Source organism: Anopheles gambiae, chromosome 3 (assembly GCF_943734735.2).
Source record: "Anopheles gambiae chromosome 3, idAnoGambNW_F1_1, whole genome shotgun sequence".
Classification (NCBI taxonomy): domain Eukaryota; kingdom Metazoa; phylum Arthropoda; class Insecta; order Diptera; family Culicidae; genus Anopheles; species Anopheles gambiae.
Genome location: NC_064602.1, coordinates 12,214,223 through 12,238,864, shown reverse-complemented (window position 1 = coordinate 12,238,864; position 24,642 = coordinate 12,214,223). Strand labels below are relative to the sequence as shown.

The 24,642-nt window shown below is 44.4% G+C and overlaps 4 protein-coding genes across 4 annotated transcripts; all 4 read left to right on the top strand.

Annotated features, from left to right (window-relative positions):
* The first annotated feature begins 7,417 nt into the window (after window positions 1-7,417).
* LOC3291745 (probable 4-coumarate--CoA ligase 3) lies at window positions 7,418-9,383 on the top strand. The gene is made up of 2 exons (XM_557684.2): window positions 7,418-8,039; window positions 8,101-9,383. The coding sequence occupies exons 1-2, from the start codon at window positions 7,486-7,488 to the stop codon at window positions 9,191-9,193; spliced, it is 1,647 nt and encodes a 548-aa protein (XP_557684.2). The 5' UTR covers window positions 7,418-7,485; the 3' UTR covers window positions 9,194-9,383.
* Window positions 9,384-11,163: 1,780 nt separating this feature from the next.
* On the top strand, window positions 11,164-13,102 carry LOC133393704 (probable 4-coumarate--CoA ligase 3). Its single transcript, XM_061659691.1, has 2 exons — window positions 11,164-11,763; window positions 11,834-13,102. Exons 1-2 carry the CDS (start codon window positions 11,225-11,227, stop codon window positions 12,918-12,920), a joined length of 1,626 nt encoding a protein of 541 aa, XP_061515675.1. The 5' UTR covers window positions 11,164-11,224; the 3' UTR covers window positions 12,921-13,102.
* Window positions 13,103-15,331: 2,229 nt separating this feature from the next.
* Window positions 15,332-17,174, top strand: LOC133392905 (probable 4-coumarate--CoA ligase 3). Its single transcript, XM_061655450.1, has 2 exons — window positions 15,332-15,960; window positions 16,028-17,174. The coding sequence occupies exons 1-2, from the start codon at window positions 15,407-15,409 to the stop codon at window positions 17,118-17,120; spliced, it is 1,647 nt and encodes a 548-aa protein (XP_061511434.1). The 5' UTR covers window positions 15,332-15,406; the 3' UTR covers window positions 17,121-17,174.
* A 175-nt stretch (window positions 17,175-17,349) lies between these two features.
* On the top strand, window positions 17,350-19,628 carry LOC1275412 (probable 4-coumarate--CoA ligase 3). The gene is made up of 2 exons (XM_061655451.1): window positions 17,350-18,358; window positions 18,434-19,628. The coding sequence occupies exons 1-2, from the start codon at window positions 17,820-17,822 to the stop codon at window positions 19,518-19,520; spliced, it is 1,626 nt and encodes a 541-aa protein (XP_061511435.1). The 5' UTR covers window positions 17,350-17,819; the 3' UTR covers window positions 19,521-19,628.
* Window positions 19,629-24,642: the final 5,014 nt, after the last annotated feature.

Below are 24,642 nucleotides of genomic sequence, written 5' to 3'. Positions count from 1 at the left end.
AATGCACCTTGGGGTAAATGTAAACGAACCCGTGTTTTCGAGCAGGTACTCGAATCTAATTCTAGCTTTGAGGCTAAAATAATCTAGACTGAAAATTGCAGACTAGTTTTATGTGTGGTTTTGTATGGAGTGTTTACATGATTTCAGCCTCCAACTGTCAAATTTCATACAAAAAGCTGACTAGAATCGTGAAGGGCCCCAATGTTGATCTTTTCTTAAGCCTGAAATGTACTAGTATCATAAACCAATTTAATTTGTATTTTGTACGAGTCCTTAGTTTATTGTTAAGGTTTGAAATTTTGAATTTTGTGTAATTAGTATATTCAGCGCTTGAGGGCACTTTGGTACAAAATTATTTGATCAATGCGCCTATTATTTACTAATTTTTGTTTTTATACATAGTTTGAGCTTAGAAAACAGGTCGGACTGTACGATTTCTTAAATGAACTTTTCTGCGTCTGTTCGTTATTACGCAGAAGGAAAATAGACTGAAAAGATGAAAAAGAAGCAATCAAATATGTTAAAGATTAATAATCCTAGAAAGAAGCTTATCAGATAGCACGGTTTGCTTCGAAATACAAACATCGCAAAACATAAACTATGCGATTAGCTATTTGTAGAATACTTCTACAACTACAACAAGTAGTTGTGTTATTTTATTCTGTTTCTGGCCTACTAACTCTTTGACAGATGTTATACCGAACTGTGAAAGAATGTGTTCGGAATGTCCAAAAACAACTCCTCATGAGAACCCGTTGCCAGTGATGGCCCACGTTACGCACCCTTAAGTACCACGTGCGAGTGTGGCTTAAGTGTGGAATAATGGTGCTGCTCATCCGTCTTCTAATCCTGCTGCTGCTGCTGCTGCTGCTGCTTGCCCAAACGGCCGTACGAACAAGCACATTGATTAGCACTTTGGCCATCGGAAGAGGGGAAGAGATTTGGCTGCCGGCGTGTCGAACATTCCGCGGTAGATGAGCATGATAGTCCACGGGCAAGGTGTCGATTTGGGCCCGAGCAGCTGTGGGAACTCCAAACACATGTGTGCTGGCGATGAGTTTGGTATTCTTGATGCTCCACCACCACCAGCCTCTCCTTCTTTATCGTACCATCAAAGAGGCACCAGATGGTGGAATCATTAGGAGGCAAAATCTAAGCGACAGTGTAGCAGCCAGTGAGCTGCGGATGGAATGTAACAGCTCGAAACGGTGCTTGAGATGCCAACGGTAGAGGCAACACACCAAATATTCAATGTAAAACCGTATAAACCTACTACCAGTCGTTTGATTATTTTTATGACAACCTTGGAAGAATGCCCCTCCCGCAATGACATTCTCACAATTCGATTCACGTATCCGATGCGTATCATTTAATTAGATAAAAGCTGGCCAGCACCGTTTGATTGCGCACGGTTTCACGCACCTGGGGCCGATTTTATTAACCCGATCGCGAGTGCCCGATAAGAGAACGGGTGCGCAGGGAGACCGGGAAGTGAGGGAAAAATAAAAATCAAACTAGATTAATAGTTTCGGCGGAAAATTCTCACGATTAACGATTAAAGATCGATGCGCACGGTGGGATGGAAATTTAAGTGGAATTTTAATGGCCATATAAAACAACCAATCAATTATCGCACCTGATCAAGGGATGGAGCAAGGCCGTTTTGGTGGGGATTGGTGACGAGGTGTGAGCTTTTTCACAAACGTCAAACACGTTCAAATATCCGCAAGGTAGAACTTCAACTTGAAGCTAAAAAATGATTCATTTTTAAATATTTAAAACAAATTAATGCTCATGCTTTTATCAAACACCTTCAATCTCGCGTAAATTAAAAATTGTAATTATTTATTCTTAATTAAATTGTTTTAATTATAGCCAATGGATGATTTCAGCAATCAAAACTTATCTCTTACCCAACTATCTGCTACCGAATTGTCTAACATCTCCATCATTCTAATCCGTTTTTCACCGTCAAAGAACCAGCTAGATATATGCTTTCGTTTACTCTTCTTTCTCGCTGTTGTTTCCCAACCAGCCGGGATGAGAAATGAACGCAAGTAGCGTAAATCAAATCATCGAGATTTAGAATAATAATTAACCTCCAATTTCCACACGGTCGATATCGATCGGGCAAAGGGCACGCTTGCCTTTTTCCGTTCAAATTTCAGCTCAGCAACGGGGCTATGCAACGGAGCTCACCACCATTCGTGAGCGGACGCGTTTGAACCCAAACGCTTGACTGGAAATTAATCAATCAAAACGCAAGTCCGAACAAATCGTGCCTCGATTCCGTGCCCCGTGCGGAAAATTCGAAAGTGCGACTTTGCTTCCCCAGCCTGGTCGGATGGCAATTTGAATGGGTCGCCCCCGTGGGGGTAACTGCTGCTCCCGCGGCGTCAGGTCAACAGCCGTGACCGTAACCATCGGGCGAGCGTGAACAGAAAAACAGTCCTGCAGGTGACGGAGCACGGGCACGGTGGCACGATTTCGTTCGTCGCGTGGACACTACGGGGCAACGAATGCAACCGGCAACGCAGCGTCAACTTCAAACGCTGGTTTGGGGTCCATCTGAGAAGCCGTTGGGCGGTTGGCCGAACGATTCAATTCAAAAGACATCGGCAGGCAGCGTGAAATGGGGTGGGTTGGTATCGCATGGTGAGAGGAACATCGGTACCCTCAAGGCGTTCCAGACACGGGAGGGAAGTTGGCATGTGTGTGTGTTTGTGTTTGCTGGTGTGGAATAATGAGATGGTACAGCATAGGTTTGCAAACATTAAAAGGAACATGCCGCGCATGGTTCTAGGCTTTGTAGATTGTTCCTGGTGTGCGGAGGACAGTGATGTACAAAGTAATAGGACTGTTTAAATACTAAAATAATGTACAGATATGTATTCTACACCATCGTCTATCCTATTATTGAATTTACGCAAGTTCGCATAGTTTCCTGACCAACAATATAGGATAAACAGGTTGGAAACTATTTAACGAAAATTTATATTTGGGATTTCAATGCTTACAGAGTTTCTCAAGCCAGCTCAACATCGTAACACTATTTTTCAAATACGTTAAACACGTCAACATCGTACATACTATTGGAATCCGTTCAGTCTTTTCAAATGAGTAAAACTAGGTTTTGGGCCCGTAAAATTCCAACTCGAATCTGAAAAATGTATAATGGGTAAGACAGCCAAGATTTTCCAGATTCGAGTTAGGATTTTACAGGTCCAAAACACGGGAACAAGCTAGAAGTTTGAAAGTTCTTTGTTATGTGTTGAAAATCATGTGTTGAAACTGAAATTTCATTTTGAAACAAATAAACCATTTGACAACTGTTGAAAAACATCTTGGTTGCGGTGATTAACAATGGTTACATTCGAAACTGGCTTGATGACAATTTTAGGCAAGGTTTTGCTGACAGGATAGGAATATTGAATTAGTTTTAATTGCTATGCTGCTCATTGCAGCTCGAAGTCTTTAGCAAATAAATACGAATACAATCATCAGAAATCATAAACATTGCCTCATTTTGTAACAGTATGATAAAATATGAATATGAAAACGATCTTGAGAGCCGTCGATCTTCCTGCTGCACTTACACTTACAGCTCACACTGTTCGCTCGCTCCAACCAAAGTGAGATGTAATATGCAGGTGCTCCAATTTTCCTCCCCACGGGCCATCAGGTCCAACAGGTAGCGGCATGGGCACGTTTCGCCTTACTTATGACACCGCCACGCCAGCTCGAGGTGACGACGCCCGAAACAACAATGCCCGAAAACAGTCTTTCAAGCTACACATCAACAGAAGGCTACACAGGTCACCGGCAAACCGGTGCGCCAAACCAACCAAAGCCGCCTCGGCGCTCGGTGTGCGGCAAATCAGAACAAAAACGCGCACGAACGCGCAGCTTCTGGGAGTGAATAATCTACTCCGATCGAATCGCTCCAGGGCAGCGCCGCTTCATCGGTTGATCGTTGCCGGGGCTGACACGGTTCTACATCATGTTTCTACATGCTGTGTATTTTTTTCTTCTGTTCCTACCTTATGCCTCGCCCGGGCGCTGGTAATCAATCATCATTTTTCCCGATAAGGTGTTAAATAAATTGTAGCAACTAGTGTGCCGCAACGAGCGGCTGGGAGGACGATTGTGGCTCGCGGACAAAACTAATCATAAACGTCGCTAGGAGTCTTTTTTTCCCCCAGATCTACTGTTGATGCCGTTGCTTCTGTTGCTTCCGTCTCTAATGTTCGCTTGATGCGCGAGGTGTGGTACGGGAAACGGGAATGCGCATTTGAGTGATGATCGACGCGATGGTGAACAGGTGAGCAACAGAATAGAATCAGCAGCGGTGCGGTAATTTAGAATTAGAAAGCTGCCGCAAGGTTAGTTGGTTGGTTGGTACCGGCGAAGGTACTAAAACTTTCTCTCGTCTACATTTGCTTGCGGGCTGTACGAGGCAGATTGTACGTTTGGTTGACATAAGTAGCTGTTTGGGGTATTTGAGATCGTGTTCTTTCGATCAATCTTGTTGCTGTGTTCAAGACAGTTAGAATGTGTATTGTGCACCATTTGGTCCGGCGTATGGATTTCTTATGCTGTGTAGGCATCTTTAATTGCATACCCCAGCATGAAGCATCAAACTCATTCTCTTTTGGGACATCATTTGGTCACTGAAAGCATCAAAAACGCCATTTGCTTTTATTTATTTATTTATTTAATTATGTACTTATTTATTTAAGTATATATGTATATATTTATTTATTTATTTAATTATTTATTTATTTCTTTATCTATTTATTTCTTTATTTATTTATTTATTTATTTATTTATTTATTTATTGATTTATTGATTTATTGATTTATTGATTTATTTATTTATTTATTTATTTATTCATTTATTTGCTTATTAAATTGTTTTTCCATTAATTTATTTATTCATTCTTTTTAATTTAGTCTTTTTTTATTTTTTTAATTGTTTATTTATTTATTTATTTTTTGTTTATTATTATTTGATTTATTTATTTATTAATTTATTTTTTCATTATTTATTTATTTAATTCTAATTAAACTGTCCATTTATCATGAAATTATATCAGTTTTAGAGTTTAAATGGATATGTTTTCATACAATCATATTTCATAGTCGGATAACTTTAAAGATAAAATTGCATTAATATTTGTTATAAGGCTTGGTGGACTTGTTTGTCATGTTTGTGTATCTATTTAGATTCATGACAGTAGTAGTACTTTACATTTTGCAGGTTATATGACTCAAACGTGTATGCTATTGTTGGATCATTTGCTTCATTCTTAGTAGTTTTTCTTAAATAAAGAGAACTCCACATACAAAGTAATCACACAATCGTACAACAACAACAAAAACATGTCATGAAGATGTAAATGAACGTTATATTATACATAAATAATATCTTTTTCTCGATAGAACCCTTTACCTATGATGTGGCCTAATAACAATCCCAAAGCCAAACCTGCCCACCGTAACCGCTTAAGATATTCTTCTCTCACTCACGAGGTTCAGTTTTTGTAAGGTTCATTATCGCTTCCGGTGAGATTGCAAACAGCTTCTTAAGCATAATTTTGATCGAGAGTTAATCAACCTACACACACATACACCCTTAAGGCCATAGATTAGCCTCTTGTCAGACATTAAATTCATAACTCCAGGCAATTCATCAATTTGTCTACAATTTCCATACGATCAGCGCCTCATCTATTCACCGTGCCTGCCTTTCCCTTTACCGTTTGTTGCGCTTCTAACTAGTGCAGGAAAAAAACCCATCTCTCCGCAGTCTTATTTTTTGCACTGGGAAAAAGAGTATGAAAACAACCAACAAAAAATTAATAACAAATTGATGAAGCAAAAAAAAAACACATCATGCTTACAGCTTCTCCAGCAGTCCCCGTGTGCTATGCTGGTGTGCCGCTGGCACCAGGTGAGAAAGATATTCCCGTTTAACACATACCCACAGCCGCTTGACCTTTTGCGGGACGATTCGCGAACGGCAAACGGGAGCAAGAACGTTCGGGCTTTTTTTTTCGGGCTCCGTCGCCTGGCTGACGGTTGGCTTCAGCGGTCGGCGCAACATGCTTTTAATACTTACCTTTCAGAAATGGATTATGTTGTTGGCACGATGGAACCCTTCGCGAAACTGCCACAAAGTCAGCAGATTGTTTGCCACCGTCGAGCCAAGCGCTGTCCGTTAGCGATCCGTTAGGTTCTCGCCTCGCAACCCGTCAGCCTTGGGTGAATGTTAAGGTACAGCTTTTTTTTGGTTGGTTCCTTCTGGTTTTATTCCTACCGGACCGATGGGATCGGTGTATGGGCAATTAATCATTTTGCCAGAAATGTGCCCATCCATCCGGGGCAGCACACTTAAGCCCAAGAGATCTTGGGAATTAGCCTAGCCAGGGCTACCGAGCGGCCCGAACGCGCATTACATCCAGTGACCGTGCTTGAGTGTGTTTAATTAGAAATAATTGAAATTAATGATGACCTGCTTTGTTATTCAAAATCTTGACCGTCTGGCGTAGTCCGGTGGATGGGAAGCAGTTCCGAGTGCGCGGTAGCACTGTGGTAAGTTATGCATGATGGGTAAAGTGGATAAAAGTTAGCTTGCAAAATGAGATGGGAAACGCCAAAGCGAAGGTACGCCAAAGATATGTTCAACTTAGATGACTTTAAGAGGATTAGCTAAAGTTGTGAATGCTCACTTCCCATCAAAGAATATTTGAAATGTTTTTAAACATGATTTATTCTTGGCAAGGAAAAGCGTTGTTTTAAAATCTTGAAGCACGATGTCACTATGTTCTTCCTGGTTGAGATATGTCGTGACATCGCATGTGTACGATAATACCTGTTGTCAAGTACCGTTTACAGTAGGTGTAGCAATCAGTTACGGCGAAGCCAGATAAGATACAGCATATCATAAGCTTACGATTATGCTAAATTACTTTGAAACAGTTTTAAACAGAACGATTACATGTTTTCTTATGTACTCAACTCAGTACTCAGTAAATTTGACTAAATTTATTTACCTATACTTGTCCACTTGATGATCATTTCATCTTCATCAGCTCGCTTTTCTCAGGGTCATGAAAAGCTTTTCATTCTCTATACAGTCCTCTCCCGAGATATGCGATTCTGGAGTTACGTGGCAGCTCTTGGGGAATATTCTTCACATTTTCCCCACGAATTCTATTGGATTATTAATTTTACTATGAGCATCACTACTTTTAGATAAAAAATTTATATATTAAATGTATTTTGGTGGCAAATCGCAACATTCGCCTTACGTGATCACTGACCGTACCATTCCATGGTAGCGAAAAGTAAACAACAATCAGATAAGATTACATCAAGATATACGAGGAGGATACTTTTGCAACCTACATTAATTTGGCACCAGACGGTCACTGGCCCCCAGTCGCTTAGTTGCCCGAGAACAACGCACCTGATCGCAGTAACGATGGCGAACTACCGTACGGTGTACGATGAGACCACCCGAACCTGGCACGGTCCTACCGTGAAGCATCTGTTCAACCCGGAGGCCAGCATGGGACAGATCATGCTGGAGGTACTGAGCCGCTCGCCAGATCGCGTGATGCAGCAGGACATGGACACTGGGCGATCGCTGACGTACGCCGAGTTTCGGACGCGTTTGATCCGCTTCGCCCAAAACCTTACGGCGGCCGGTCTGCGGCCAGGTGAGGTGGTAGTTTTAGCCAACGCAAACAGTGAAAATCTGGCTCCCCTGGCGTGTGCCTTGCTAACGATCGGTGTACCGTTTAATCCGCTGGCGCCGGCCTTTAACGAGTACGATATGGAAAACATGCTGCGAACAACGAAACCGAAGCTGGTGTTTGCCGATGCGGACAACTACGAGGTAGTGCGGAAGGCGCTGGAGCGTGCCGTACCTGACGGGGACACGTTACCTCCAATCTACGTGTTTGAGTGTACTCGGGACGATGTGAAACATGGGGAGGACTTCATGAAGGAGACGGGAAGCGAAGAAACGTTTGTGTATGTATGGTAGGGTTATAACAGATTTGAATGTAACAATATGGCCTTCCATCTCCCACAGGGCACCTTATCTGGGTGACTCCAAAAAAACGGTGGCCGCAATATTGTGCTCCTCCGGAACATCTGGGCCCCACAAGGGCGTGCAGGTAACGCACGCCGCCTGCATGCACATGACGCTAAGGACACGCTTTTTCGATGCCACTCCGTCGGTACACTTCAACTTCAGCGCCCTTCACTGGGCGACTGGTTTTGCCTCGATGCTGACTCCGTTTTTCAGCGGGACCATACGTCTTATCACCCGCAAATCCTTCAGTGAGCGGCAATTTTTGGAGGCGGTGGAAAAGTATCGCGTCCAAGCAATCTTTTTACCCACGGCTTATTCAAACGCAGTGATGGCCCATCCACGTACCAAAACGGCCGATCTGAGTTCGCTCAAAATCTGGATGGTCGGTGGCAGCCACGTACCGGAGGAGTTGCGAGACCGGATCGATGCACTTCTCCGTCCAACGGGAGGCCGCTCGGTAACTACGTACGGATCGTCGGAGAATGGTGCCTGTGCAATGGACATCCCTAAGCGGAAGCCAGGCGCTACCGGACCATTGATGCTTAACACGATGATACGCATCGTGGACGAGAATGGGAACCGGCTGGGAGTGGGAAAGCAGGGTGAGCTGCTGACAAAGATGAGTGTAGAATTCGGCGGGTACTATGGTAATGAGGAGGCTTCCAGGAATGCGATCGATTCGGACGGGTTCTTTCGGACGGGCGACATTGGATACATCGACGAGGAAGGCTACCTGCACGTGGTAGATCGCAAGAAGGACATCTTCAAGTACAGTGGGTTACAAGTTGTACCAACAGAACTGGAAGCGATCATTACGGCTATCGAGGGTGTACAGGAGGTTTGCGTGGTAGGAATTCGAAATACGCAGAATGCAACCGATGTACCAGCGGCTGTCATCGTGAGACGACGTGACTCCAAGCTAGATGCTTCCCAAGTGCGCTCGATCGTCGACGGACAGGTATCCGACTATAAGCGATTGCGGGGAGGTGTTCACTTTTTACCAGAATTACCGAAAACCCAGACAGGCAAGGTAATGCGTCGGAAGGTTATCGAGATGATATCGCGCATGAACCATAATAACGCATCATAACGAACGCTGCGCAAGAATGTAAAGAAATTGTATGTGGTATTGTTCTGTAGTTCATGCAGGAGTGTTTGATTACGAGCAATTTGTTGAATGAAACCGATCTTTTGGTAGTCAGAAATATAGTCTTCAGTTACTGTAATTAAGCATGTATAACGACCCCCGCTGAAGAATAATTTAATATTTTAGAAAAACACGTTTTTTTTTTTATTTTTTATTAATACTTTTAATACTTTTTTCTATTGGTTTTATCTGAACAAGATTAGTTTTTGTTCTCATGCTTAAATGGTTCTTTATTACCGAATTATATACATCACAACCATACGGAACACCGCCAACTGTCAACAGTAATGCATCGATCAATGCTTAGTAAGAAATGTTTTGCCTTCACGAGCAAGTAGATCAGAACACACTCATCAATATACTTCACACTTATGAAACACACGCTTCCGAGGGAGGTACACTACACACTAAAATCTATGTCCTTCCCACTTCAACGACCGAAACCGAAGAGAGCCTCCGATATTGTCAAATACAGAAGGATGAAGGAAGGAAATGGAGCAATTCAACTGAAGGCACTACCTCACTTACTTCACCTGTCGATAAGCGCAGCAAAACCCGCAGCTACGCTCCTTGTTCTGAAAAGAGTTATTTGGACGTGGAGTAGACGCCTGCGGCCTGCCCGGCTTTTTTTCAATTTTTGTATGACTTCGTGAGTTTTGGACTGGCAGTGCGTGTTAATATGTCACCTCCCTTACACTTTTCCTCCACACTTATACCTGCCTTTTTTGGAAATAGCTAGATATTTAACGATTCTCAGTATTGAAACTCTCAAAATGATCACGATTGCTTATCGGGAACAAACATGAAATTGCTCGTTATGCCAGATTTTACTCGTTAACAGGGCAGCATTGAGATTTGTTCGTTATAAGGGGTACTCGTTATTTGGCGGTAGCCAAATATACATTTTAACATTTATTAAATTAGTTTATTACGAAATTGTGAAACATTCCTAGATGTGAAAATGTGTGCTGTTCAATTTGATGAGTGTATCTTTATTTCCGGTTGGTAATTTGACGCTTTTCTAGTATTCTTAATAAAATGGTGATATAAAAAGGTAATAATGGCCAGTTTTCTTTGGTACCGTGATGGTACTAGATTATAAAATGTCATAAATTGATAAAATGCAATGAGACTACGATTGATTCACTTAGTAATCTCCAACCTTTTTACGATCACAGACCACTTAGCTTGTCATATATATTTTCCGCCTGTCTGTTGATAATTTATTGATAGTTGACAAAATAAAACGGAATCAAAACAGAAGGAGCGGTTCAAAAAAGCCGTATTGATTTGAACTTTGAATACGCTTGAGTAGACTACTGAATTAACTAGCTGCAAAAACTGCAGGGTTATCTTGACATCTGACAAATAATCGTTTACTACTGTTTACATTTTTGGCAGAACAGGTAAAACAGCGAAAATCCGGTAACTCTGGGATAAGCCTTGCTACCCTAACGGGTTCACAATACTTCCAATCTATGTGTACTCGGGATCATGTGAAACATTCAGAAGACTTCATAATGGCAGCGGAACGCGAAGAAACGTTAGCGTATGTATAAGAGAGTTGGAACTGATTTAAATATAGCAATTTGACCTTCCATCTTCATCTTTCAATGCCATCTTCCCACCCACTGCCAATGCCATGGTGGCTCATCAGCGCATTGAATCGGCCGATTTGAGTTCTTTCAAAATCTGGGTGCTTGATGACAGTCACGTGACCGGATTGATTTGCTGCTCGCATCGACAGAAGGCCGTTTGATTAACGCATACGGATCGTTGCAAAATAGTGCCTGCTTTAGTCCATTGTTATAGCCGTGATAACGAAACATCGCCGTGCTGGTCACACAGATAAGAGCGATCTTCAAATACGGATGCTCCAAGCACGCTTCACAGTCTTTTTCTGTCGTGGGCCAGTCCAAAACTCCGCAGTAATTGTTAGGCTTTTGAACGCACAGGAAGTAGTAACGCTCCAACATGGCACTCTGTACGTACGATGAAGCGAGCCGAACCTGGTACGGCGTGCAGCGTGTTTCGATCTACAACCCAAAAGCGAACGTTGGTGAGGTCCTGAACCATATTCTGCTCCGAACGCCCGATCGGATCATTCAGATCGATATGGATACGGGCAGCCGACTGAGCTGTGCCGAGTTCCGAATGCGCATGGTCCGCTTCGCCCAGCATCTAACGGACGTTGGACTGCGCAAGGGTGACATTGTGGCGATGGCAAACGGGAACAGCGAGAATGTGGCACCGTTGGCCTGTGCGCTCATGACACTAGGAGCACCGTTTAATCCGCTTGCGCCCGGGTTCAATGTGGAGGACATGGCGCACATGCTGCGTCTAACGCAACCGAAGATGGTATTCTGCGATGATGACAATGAGGAGGTGGTACGGCAAGCTGTCTGCAGTGTGTTTGAGGGTGAAATCCCGATCTACGTTTTTGAGAGCCAGCGGGATGATGTGAAACATGCGGAAGATCTACTAATTCCGACAGACAAAGAGGAACAGTTCATGTGAGTAAATTAAATTTTGGTATTTTTGGTTTCTATTGAATGGTGGCTTCAAATGTTGTTCTACACTCAGGCCCGCTCACTTGGGAGATTCGCACGAGCTGCTGTCCATGATACTCTGCTCGTCCGGTACTACCGGTCCCCCGAAAGGTGTTTGTGTGACGCACGCACAGACGGTCTCTACGATCGGTTGCTACCCAATGGACGAACCGGTGACAGTGTTCAACTTCAGTCCACTGTACTGGGGCACCGGGGTGTACGTGCTGCTCAGCACGTTTGCCAGTGGCTCCACACGTCTCATCACGCGCCGCCTCTTCTCGGAAGAAACGTTCTTCGAGGCGGTAGAAAAGTATCGAGCCAACTTTGTGTTTATGCAACCGTCATACGCCAACCAGATTCTGCGCCACAAACGCGCTTTGCAGGTGGACTATTCCAGCTTGTGGGCGCTTGCGTTCGGTGGCAGCTACGTATCGGAAAATTTGCGCGATCAATTCGATCGTCTGCTGCCAAATGGGCGTACGTACAATACGGTCGGCACGTCGGAGGTGGGATGGGCGACAAACGACATTGGCAAGCGCAAGCCGGGTTCGGTCGGTACGCCGGTGGTAAACGTTTCTGTCAAGATTGTGGACGATGACGGTAACGATCTGGGTACTGGTGAAAAGGGGCACGTAATGCTGAAAGGCGCGGAGCCGTTCATTGGATATTACAAAAATGAGGAGGCCACTCGATCAACGATCGACGGTAGAGGATTCGCACACACGGGCGATGTTGGGTATTTCGATGAGGAGGGCTACCTGTACCTGATCGATCGAGAGAAGGACATCTTCAAGTACGGTGGGTTCCACGTGTCACCGAGCGAGCTGGAGGGAGTCGTCGGTCAGATTGAGGGTGTTATAGAGGTGTGTGTTGTCGCGGTGCCGGCAGACGAGGGGCGTATGACCGAGCTGCCGACAGCCGCGGTAGTACGTGCGACCGGAAGTCCGCTCACGGCGGAGCAGGTGATGAAAGTGGTGGACGGGAAGGTGTCCGACTATAAGCGCCTGCGGGGTGGAGTTCATTTTGTAGAGTGCTTACCGAAAACGCAGACCGGGAAAAATGTGCGACGAAAGGTGTTGGAGATGGTGTTGGAGCTGGTGAAGGATAAAACGGTTGCTTGAGGTAGGAACAAATTGATTTTTTTACTAACGCACGACTGTCAACAGTAGCCGGTATGGTAAAGAATTCGTAGGAACTCTAGAGCATAAACGATTCGGAAATTGCTCCCCCCTTAATATTGTGTTGGCACTATAATTAACCTCGGTTTAGGTTTTGATCATTCCGATGGTATAGGTCCAAGGTATCTGGAGCTTGGCTGCAATAACTAATGCACAATTTTGAGCAGTGTTTTGATTGGCAGGCTAGTAAGACATTTAGTACAAATTTTCAAATTATCTTTTGTTTGATATAAAGAATACATTTGCAATATTTTTTATATAATATGCCCATTATTAACAAACTAATGTTACAATCTATTTTTTTTAAATATATTACCTTATTTACGAATAAAAATTATACAAATGTATATTTTTAACTTGTAGTAGTTAAATATGTTTTATCTTCCAAAACCTAACAATTTATCCAGAAGCACAACAAATTTATGACAAAATCCTTTGCTTTGTCTGTTTCGAATACTGACGCAACTAAAGGAACCATGCCACCATTTTGATACGCCTTGTTATGTCTATAATGGTGTTATGGTTCCTTTAGTTGTCCAGTCAACTTGATTATTGTCATAGATTAGTAATGGTTGAAGTAGACAAAAATCTGTCGAGAACTGTCTGGAACCGTCTGGTGTCGTCTGGAGTCGGAGTCATCCGGATACGGTGTCGTCTTCCGCAGTCAGAGTCGTCTGGAGCCGGAGTCATCCGCGGTCGGAGTATTCTGGAATCCGAGTCGGAGTTATCCGGAGTCGGAGTCGGGTTGAAGTCATCCTGTAGCCGGAGTCATCCTGGAATCGGAGTCGTCCGGAGTCGCAGACATCTAGAATCGGTGTTAACTGGAATCGGAGTAGGAGTTATCTTAAGTAGGAGTCGGAGTTATCTGAAGTCGGAGTCGGTGATATCCGGGGTTGAAGTCATCCTTAGTCGGAGTCTGAGTCATCCTGAGTCGGAATCGTCCGGAAACGGAGTTGGAGTCCGGTCCCGCTGTCAACGGCGAGTCTCCACTGGATGAGGCAGCGGTCTTTACACAACAAAATTCTTATACAAACAAAAATTCAATACAAAATCCTTGTGTTTCACAACGCATATTTTCACGTCTTGTATATGCGCATGATAAATTTTTACATCGAATGTCAAGGATGGCAGTTGGGTAGATACAATAAGGCGTGCAATTTTATAGCCTTTTTTATTCTGGCTATTTTTTTTCGCCAGCCTCTCCTACCTCTGCTCCGTTCGGGTGTTCTTCGAAGTAGCGCTTCCAAATGTGACGTTACCTTATTTGCTGATGATACTGTAATATTTATTGAGAAAAGGGTGTTGAAGTGGCAGAAAATCTTTTGATTTTTGATCTTAAGATGACTGTCTTAAACATAAACATAACAACATGCGTGTTAGAACGTATAGTGAGAGGATGAGTTAAAGATCATTATAGTACACGAAGATCGAACGCACCAAGACTTCCCAACTACAAGACACAGTAGTAAAGGAATTCTTTGTATTTCAAAGTGCTGCAGTTGTATAACAAGATGCCGCAAATAATAAAACAGTTTTGAGCTGGCGCGCGTGCAAGGGGACGTTAAGAATGTCAACTAGGGTTGCAAGCTGTTTTGTTTTGCAGGTCATCATGGGTAGCAATAAAAGGTAATGGGATATCTGCTGCTACTATTTGCGTAGACTTCAGAAGGAAGTGCTTTGTGAACAGAAGGTTGAACCTATCGAAGGCATCACTTGAACGAATGAAGAATTATTAATTAACTATCAAATTAGTAAATTAAATAGATTCATAAAATAATATCGCAAGATAAACTCGTCTCGCTTAAACCTGTTTCTGGGGTATGTGGCGGTACTAGTTATCATCTTTTATTAGCGGTGTGTAAAAAACGGAGATAAGCTGCAAACATGCAATGAATATTAAGGATGCTTCTGGTGACGAAAATTGCAAAATAAAAAAAGAATTAAAATAAATCAAAATTAATCAAAAATCAACAAAACTGAATTTCAAAGTCCGCGCACCTAGAAACAAGACTACAGCAAAAAGCAATAAAATATCAGTTTATTGATGAATTGTTGTACAGAAATCCCGATTGTTCTTTATCAGCCGTTTATCTAAATAGGCATCTACAGCTTAATGCACGATGTCATTACTGCCTGAAACGGAGCGATACAATAGTTGATCATGTGCTAAGATTAATAAACTAGATTCAATTTACTAGGCTTATGTTGTATGTGTGCTGATGATTACACCTAGACATTCATCCCAAAGGTTTTCCTATCTCAGTACCGTTTTATTTTTAGGTTAATTTAATAACACCCGATAAGATTACATCCAGTCGCACGTGCGAACAAGTTTTGTCGAGCCGAGAGCAACTATAACTCTGCAGCGTTCTGTAATTGCTCCTCAGTTGTCCACAGATAGCTCGAGAACAACAACGTTTGCAGTGACGATGGCGAACTACAGTACGGTGTACGATGAGACCACCCGAACCTGGCACGGTCCTACCGTGAAGCATCTGTTCAACCCGGAGGCCAGCATGGGACAGGTCATGCTGGAGGTACTGAGCCGCTCGCCAGATCGCGTGATGCAGCAGGACATGGACACTGGGCGATCGCTGACGTACGCCGAGTTTCGGACGCGTTTGATCCGCTTCGCCCAAAACCTTACGGCGGCCGGTCTGCGGCCAGGTGAGGTGGTAGTTTTAGCCAACGCAAACAGTGAAAATCTGGCTCCCCTGGCGTGTGCCTTGCTAACGATCGGTGTACCGTTTAATCCGCTGGCGCCGGCCTTTAACGAGTACGATATGGAAAACATGCTGCGAACAACGAAACCGAAGCTGGTGTTTGCCGATGCGGACAACTACGAGGTAGTGCGGAAGGCGCTGGAGCGTGCCGTGCCTCGCGGGGACACGTTACCTCCAATCTACGTGTTTGAGTGTACTCGGGACGATGTGAAACATGCGGAGGACTTCATGAAGGAGACGGGAAGCGAAGAAACGTTTGTGTATGTATGGTAGGGTTTGAATTCATCCGAACGTAACAAACTGACCTTCTATCTTTATCTCCAACAGGGCACCTTATCTGGGTGACTCCAACAAAACGGTGGCCGCGATATTGTGCTCCTCCGGAACATCAGGAGCCCATAAAGGCGTGCAGGTAACACACGCTGCCTGCATGCACTTGACGATATGGACACGGTTTGTGGCCACTCCCGAGGTACACTTCAACTTCAGCGCCCTTTACTGGACGACCGGTTTTGGCTCCATGCTGACTCCGTTCTTTAGCGGGGCCGTTCGACTCATCACTCGCAAGCCCTTCAACGAGGAGCAGTTTTTGGAGGCAGTAGAAAAATATCACGCCAAAGCGATCTTTCTACCGACGGCTTATGCAAACGCTATGATGGCTCATCCGCGCATTAAAACGGCCGATCTGAGTTCGATCAAATTCTTGGCACTTGGTGGCAGTCACGTGCCGGAAGAGTTGCGAGACCGGATCGATGCACTGCTCGCACCGACCGGAGGCCGCTCGGTGAACGCATACGGATCGTCGGAGAACGGTTCCTGTGCGATGGACATTATTAGGCGAAAGCCAGGCGCGATCGGACCATTGATGCCGAACGCGATGGTACGCATTGTGGACGAGGACGGAAATCGGCTGGGAGTGGGAGAGCAGGGTGAGCTACTGACGAAGGCGATCGTGGATTTCGGTGGATACTATGGCAATGAGGAGATTTCCAGGAATGCGATCGATTCGGACGGGTTCTTTCGAACGGGTGATATCGGGTACATCGATGAGGAAGGTTTTTTGTACTTGATAGATCGCAAGAAGGACATCTTCAAGTATCGTAACTATCATGTATCACCATCCGATCTGGAAGCGATCATTATGGGCATCGACGGTGTACAGGAGGTTTGCGTGGCCGGAATTCTAGATACGCAGGATGCAACCGATGTGCCAGCGGCTGTCATCGTGAAACGACCTGACTCCAGACTAGATGCTTCCCAAGTGCGCTCGATCGTAGACGGTCAGGTATCCGACTTTAAGCGACTGCGTGGAGGTGTTTACTTTGTAGCGGAACTCCCAAAAACCCAGACAGGCAAGGTAATGCGTCGGAAGGTTATCGAGATGATAACGCACATGAATCAGCAACCCAACAAGTGTTGAAACTGTTGACAGAAATACATCTCGCATCTGTTATCTTTTGCGTACGAACGGTTACCTTCGTTGTATTTCGTTGGCCTTGTTATTTGTTTTTTGAACTGAGCTTTTGTGGTCCTATAATAGCGAAGAGCACAGCGCTGGAACCTGTTTGCCTCGAGGAAGCAACACGGAACGAGCAGGAACCGGTTCTAGCACGGGCGAACAGTGGGGCAGAGCGTGGGCACGCAAATGCTAAAACTTCGTGAACTCAGCTCAATTGCTGGACAATCCCTTTGCTAGAAGGCATTCGGATAGTTGTTGTGGTCAGCGGTGTTGTGTTGTGTGAATTGTGGCTTTAGTTCCGAAAAAACCGTTTCACAAACCGCATTCCTCTATCCGAACTATCGTGAACGTCGCTCGTAAACGAGTTCCGATCGCAGCCGCACCACTATCAACAGTGAGATATGGTGGAGATGCTCCAGCAAATCTGATAACCTCCACGACGATAATTCTCCACGTTCTCATCTCGCAGCTACACTGACCGATAGCGTCAGTCTCGAGACAGTCATAGTTCATTGTTATAGCCGTGATAACGAGGCATCGTAGTGCTTCTCTCACAGATAAGTCGAATACTGTTCACTGTTGTTCTCTGTCGGGTGCTAGTCCAAGACTCCGCAGTAAGTGTTTGGCTTTTGAACGCACAGGAAGTAGCAACGCTCCAACATGGCACTCTGTACGTACGATGAAGCGAGCCGAACCTGGTACGGCGTGCAGCGCGTTTCGATCTACAACCCGAAAGCGAACGTTGGTGAGGTCCTGAACCATATTTTGCTCCGAACGCCCGATCGGATCATTCAGATCGATATGGATACTGGCAACCGGATGAGCTGTGCCGAGTTCCGGATGCGCATGGTCCGCTTCGCCCAGCAGCTAACGGACGTTGGGCTGCGCAAGGGTGACATTGTGGCGATGGCAAACGGGAACAGCGAGAATGTGGCACCGTTGGCATGTGCGCTTATGACGCTTGGAGCACCGTTTAATCCGCTTGCGCCCGGGTTCAATGTGGAGGACATGGCGCATATGCTGCGTCTAACGCAACTGAAGATGGTATTCTGTGACGATGACAATGTGGAGGTGGTACGGCAAGCTGTCTGCAGTGTGTTGGATGGTGAGATCCCGATCTACGTCTTTGAGAGCCAGCGGGATGATGTGAAGCATGCGGAAGATCTACTGATTCCGACGGGCAAAGAGGAACAGTTTATGTAAGTAGAGTGTTTCAAATTTGACGTTTTTATTTCCTAATGAATGGTGGCTTCATGTGCTTTTTGCATTCTCAGGCCCACCCACCTCGGAGACTCACACGAGCTGCTGTCCATGATACTCTGCTCGTCCGGTACTACCGGTCCCCCGAAAGGTGTTTGCGTGACGCACGCACAGACGGTCTCTACGATCGGTTGCTACCCGACGGCCAAACCGGCGACAGTGTTCAACTTTAGCCCACTGTACTGGGGCACCGGGGTGTACATGATGCTCAGCACGTTCTCCGGCAGCTCCACGCGCCTCATCACGCGCCGCCCGTTTTCGGAGGAAACGTTCTTTGAGGCGGTGGAGAAGCATCGGGCCAATTTCGTGTTTATGCCACCGTCGTACGCCAGCCAGGTTCTGCGCCACGAGCGCACTTCCCAGGTGGACTTCTCTAGTTTGATCATGCTGGCAATCGGAGGCAGCTACGTATCGGAAGGATTGCGCGATCGGTTCGATCTTCTGTTGCCAAATGGGCGTACGTACAATACGGTCGGCACGTCGGAGGTAGGATGGGTGGCGACTGATTTTGCCAAGCGGAAGCCGGGCTCGGTCGGTACACCGGTGGTAAACGTTTCCGTCAAGATTGTGGACGATGACGGCAACGATCTGGGCGTTGGTGAACGGGGTCAGGTTCTGCTGAAAGGCGCGGAACCGTTCATTGGTTATTACAAAAATGAGGCGGCCACTCGGGCAACGATCGATGAGCGAGGGTTCATGCGCTCGGGCGATATTGGATATGTCGATGAGGAGGGCTACCTGTACCTGATCGATCGGGAGAAGGACATCTTCAAGTACCGTGGGTTCCACGTGTCGCCGAGCGAGCTGGAGGGAGTCGTCGGTCAGATTGAGGGTGTTTTAGAGGTGTGTGTTGTCGCGGTGCCGGCAGATGAGGAGCGTACCACCGAGCTGCCGACAGCGGTTATCGTACGCGCGGCCGGAAGTTCACTTACGGCGGAGCAGGTGATGGAAATAGTGGACGGGAAGGTGTCCGACTTTAAGCGCCTGCGGGGTGGAGTGTATTTTGTGGAGCGCTTACCGAAAACGCAGACCGGTAAAAATGTGCGACGGAAGGTGCTGGAGATGGTGTTGGAGCTGGCGAAGGAGAAGACGGGCGCTTGAGGAGTCAAATCGGAAGGAACAACTCGAATTTGTATTAACATACTACTGTTAACAGGGTGGAGGATTGATGATATGATAGTAAATAAATAGCTATTCTTATATGTTTAATTTAAGCTTAGGCAAGAATTGATTCATCCGAAAAGTCCTATTAGATAATCATCAGCATCTTGATTGAGCTTTGGGTAAGTCAGTTCGCCTTTTGATAGTCTGTCTGTGGTGGTTTATTACTACTCTTCCATATCTCTCTTTTTCTCTTTCTCTCTCTCTCTCTCTCTCTCTCTCTCTCTCTCTGTCGATGTCTGCGTTCGTCTGGTTCGTGATGGTTCGTCGGCCACACAATCCGGTGCGTACGAACGTGGAGCAGCAATACTGCAATAGATCCAAACTGGCTGACCACGCAGCTCCTCCGTACGACCATCAGGTCGCATAACAACAGACTCTAATTACTTCCGTGAAATTGAAACAGATGTTCCCGTGGAGCGGATGCGCGTGTACCTCCACAGCAGATCGATCCGATCGGCCATTGTACGATCCAGCTCTCTGTGTGTCTGTGTGCAAGCGGGCGCGCGCTCGCCTATGACCTCGGTTACCCCCGGATGCCGCGGATGCTGCGATTAATGAAGAAGTTAGCGCGCTAACGCACACGCAACCCGCTCTCCGCAAGAAGGAAACCGCTGGCAGGAACTTTACCAAAAATCTTCACCCTCTGCGTGTTGCGGTTTACTCCCACGGCAAGTTCTAATGCGCACACATACACACAGGAAGGGAGTGGAAGGAGCGGACTAAGGGGGTTGAATCGGAGATTGGGTTGGTTTACGCAAAATGGCCGTGTAGGTGCTACTCCCCCCAAGTTGGCCGGTATGGTAGCTGGTTCGCAGAAACTCTATTAGGATTCGCATAAAAGATTCGGAAATTGACCCCCCCCCCACCTTTAGCCTGTTTTGGCACTGTAATTAACCTCTCTCGAGGTATTTGCTCATTCTGTGAGCTACGGGTCGAAGGTAACTGGAGCTTGGCAGTGATGGAAACGGGTCAGCACTAGCTAATACACGCTACTGTTGAGCAAGCTTGAGCAGTGTTTCGATTGTTAATAGATTTGAGTTGAAGTGAGGCTCAAAATTCAACATTCAATTACAAAAGTTTTGTTTTCTTTTTGGAGTTTAATTTAAAGAATACATTTTAATTTGTTAATCCTTAAATGTGGCCATGTGTTAACGAAATTGCACAATTTGTACGAATGTAACTATTAATTTATTGATTTTGCGAAGCTAATTCGTTACTTTAGTAAGTATTAGTATAAGTATTATTATTAGTATTATTATTACTATTATTATTATTATTGTTATTATTATTATTATTATTATTATTATTATTATTATTATTATTATTATTATTATTATTATTATTATTATTATTATTATTATTATTATTATTATTATTATTATTATTATTATTATTATTATTATTATTATTATTAATATTATTATCATTATTATTATTATTATTATTATTATTATTATTATTATTATTATTATTATTATTATTATTATTATTAGTTTTATTGTTATTTTTAATATTATTTTTGTTGTTATTATTATTTTTCTATTATTGTTGTTATTATTATTATTATTACTATTATTATATTTTTTTAACAGAAAAAAAACAAATCAAATCAATTTTAAAATGTGTCTATGTTTTTTGCACAATTTTTTGGTGAATTTAAGTATTGCGGACGAAAATTGTTGAATCCGACTTCAACCCGGATGATATATATAGTTCCATTGACAGGCTAAAATTTCAGTTTATTGGCCACACGATATTCACAATTAGCATTTCCCTTACACAGTTCAGCACAACATTCGTTTCTCTTTTAAAAGCTCTTCTGTTACCCGTTCATACTATTCTACGATGCTAAGCTTTGCGCTCCCTAAAACGCCCCATTGCTGCTCATCCTAAGCTATCGCAACCTTTTGTGCGTAATGTTGCGTTACGCATTTTGCTGCGATTTCAAACAATCGGTCCCGGCCTGCTTTTCCGGGAACACATTTAAATATAATGGAGCTGGCAAACGGAACTACTACTGCCCGGGGTCCCTATCGCTCGGGTCGCATCACTCGGGAACGGGGCTGATTCAAAGGAAAGTCCCGATCGCTGGCAAGGCAGTCAGTGGGGTGAAAATTCCATCTCATCGTCAGTTGAACTCCCTTCATGAAACGTCCCTTGCTGCTGCCCCGTGACAATTGGCAATGACTGTGAAAAATTCTCACGATCGCTGGTAGCAAGAAGACGTACGAAGGTTACCCCAGCAGCAGCAACACAACAACGCATCAAACGAGCTTAGAGGCTAAGGTTAGTAATTGCGACAAATTTCTTCGACCACGCACACAACCAGGCAACCAGGCACTCGGTCGCTTAAATCATCGCAGTGACGTGAGTACGCGGGTCGACCGCACGCTGGGAGGTCCAGCCGGCGAACGCGAAAGATGTGGCGCGTTTGATTGTTAACTTAATTGAACGAACGATAGACGATGACGGAATGTGTCACCTGATCGTAGCGCGCACAAGCAAAGCTTACGCGTTCGTTGTGCGAACGAGGAGAAGCTAAGTGTACGTGTGCTGACGCTGTGGTTAGAGAATGTTTTGAGCTTAAAATTCCGTACAAAATTCGATACCAAAAACATTTACTCCCACAGCTCCCCAACACACACACACAATACACTTGCACCACCCTCCGCAAGCCGGGTGGTACATTCTCTTTTGTGTTGAAGGTTGTCTGCCGGCAGTGGCGTGAGTTTTACTGCTCCGTGCGTCCGCTGTCTGTGTGGCTCATAATCCTTTTTTACCGCAAGCGCATCGCCGCCACTGCTCCGAGCCAGCCACTTATGCAAACATCCATAAAATATTTCAAAAAACACAACGAACATTACAAAAAAAAAAAAAACATACAAACACAAAAGGGAAAGCGTACGATACCGTGGGTACAAGGTGCTGTGACATCCTTACGCGGTACAGTACTTGCTCTCCCCATTCATGTCTTCCTTTTCAGGGTCGTACTTTATCGTTTTGTTTGTCGTCGTCGGTTTTGTTCCTATTTTCTTTCTGTGCGCTAAAGCATTCGAGGTCAGGTTTTGTAACTTGGGCGCAGGAAGAGTGCAGCATAAAAGCTGACGTAAAAGCTGTGCGAAATAACACAATAATGTAAATTCCAAAACGAATCGTATTGGTGTACCGTTCTTAATGCGTTTATTGTAGCTTAATCCTATCGGATTAGTATGACTTGTAAAGAAGTTTTTCAAAACAATACACCAAAAGCTCATATTTTCTAATTGATTAAACTGAATGATGACTAAACTAAACTGACTGAATGATTAAATTCGTTGGACAAAAACAAATAAACTGAAGGTTGATGTTTACAAAAATAAAATCAAAAGCTAAGCAAATTATGAGTATTGCATTTTTTAACTTTATTTTCCAGTGATGCTCAATACACGTCAACAAATCAACTTGCAGCAACAAAGACAACTGAAGTTAAAAAAAGTAATATTCATAATTTTGCTTTGTTTTGTTGCCCTTCTGCCTCGTTTTATGAACGCCTCGAGCTCAAGTGTTCATAATTCCTACGTACTCGTCCAAACTGCTTTACCGTTTCTGAGCTCAAAGTAAACCAAAAAAAACCCAACCACATTCACATAAAACATGTGAAAAAGGGGAACAAAACCGGGTGCATTGTTTCAAACGACTAGCTAAAATATATCCACATCCAAGTGGAGTGGCCCCTCACTGTGCCACATTCGCCACACTCCGGCAGAACATTAAAATGCGCCGTTTATGTGTTGTACGATCGTTCCATCAGTTCCAGCCGCATAGAACATGCTTTAATTTCACCGTCCCCGCGGACCAGTTTCGTGGTTTCCCAAGAACCGGAGGCAAGCTGGGGTCACTCAACCCGGGTAAAACAGCAGCCGAACCAGAACAGTTTTTTTGTTTTGTTTTTTGGGGGGATTTATTTTTGTTCCTATCATGCAGCTCCCCGTGACGGATTTATGCAAGTTTCAGGGAATTAGTTTCAACGCACAGTGCAGTGGAGTGAGGGCACGAGTTGTGCGATAACTTGTTGACAGATTGTACTTTACTGCAAATGCTCCAATGTACAACCAGGCTTCCTGTAAGAAAGCCACTCTCGGTTCATTACGTTGGCCGGTAATCTGTCGTGTCGTAATCGTTTGTCACGTTTTCACGTTGCTTGGGGGTACTTTATGGAATGACGTGTGATGTTTTGCGATTTTTGCCATGTGAGTAATACCTTTTAAACGTGTGTTTTTAAGTATTAAATTTTATTTAGCAATTTGTATCACACACCAACATGCCTAAATTGATCAAATTTAATCAATTCAGACACTAAACTGACTCTAAAGAAGCATAAGCATTCTTTTTTATGACTGTCAAATAATTGTAGCACATTCGCATTCTCCCGTATAGCCCCAGAAGGCAGCCTTACCGGTTGGGTACATCAAACAGGTTTTTCGAATCGCTTTTATTTGCCGAACGTACGCGGTACGCCGTTGTGCAAATTTCTATTACGCCGTTTGATGCCCCCGAACACACATCAGGTCAGGCGTCAAATTCGCTTCAGGCGCGTACACCGGCCGTTAATCATCATTATCAAAAGACGGATAGAATTTGAAAAAAAAAAACATGGCATGAGGAGCACAATTGCCGATCTATGATTGTGCCTGCCCCGGGGAGGATCCGAGGGCAGCGCGATCTGCTAAGACTACCGGGGTTGCTCTTTGTGCCCCTGCCAGTGAGATTGGAGTGATTGGTTCAGCACTGAAGGTTCTGTCGGTGTGATCGTTAACCCCCTCCGGTGATGATGATGATATTGTGGTGAAGATTATTTATTTCCCAGCTCTTAATTGTACTGGAAATACTACCCCCTTTTAAAGAGCTTTTAATCCGATCGTACATCGAAGTTGTATTGCTGTGAGTTTTTACCGTATTTACTAACAACTTGCAAACAAAGTTTATTCGTCGTTTTACAATGTTTCTTATCCTTACAGCGCAACCGGTCACCGTTTTGAGTGAACATTGTGTTACCTTTTGCCCAACAGGCACACTATCT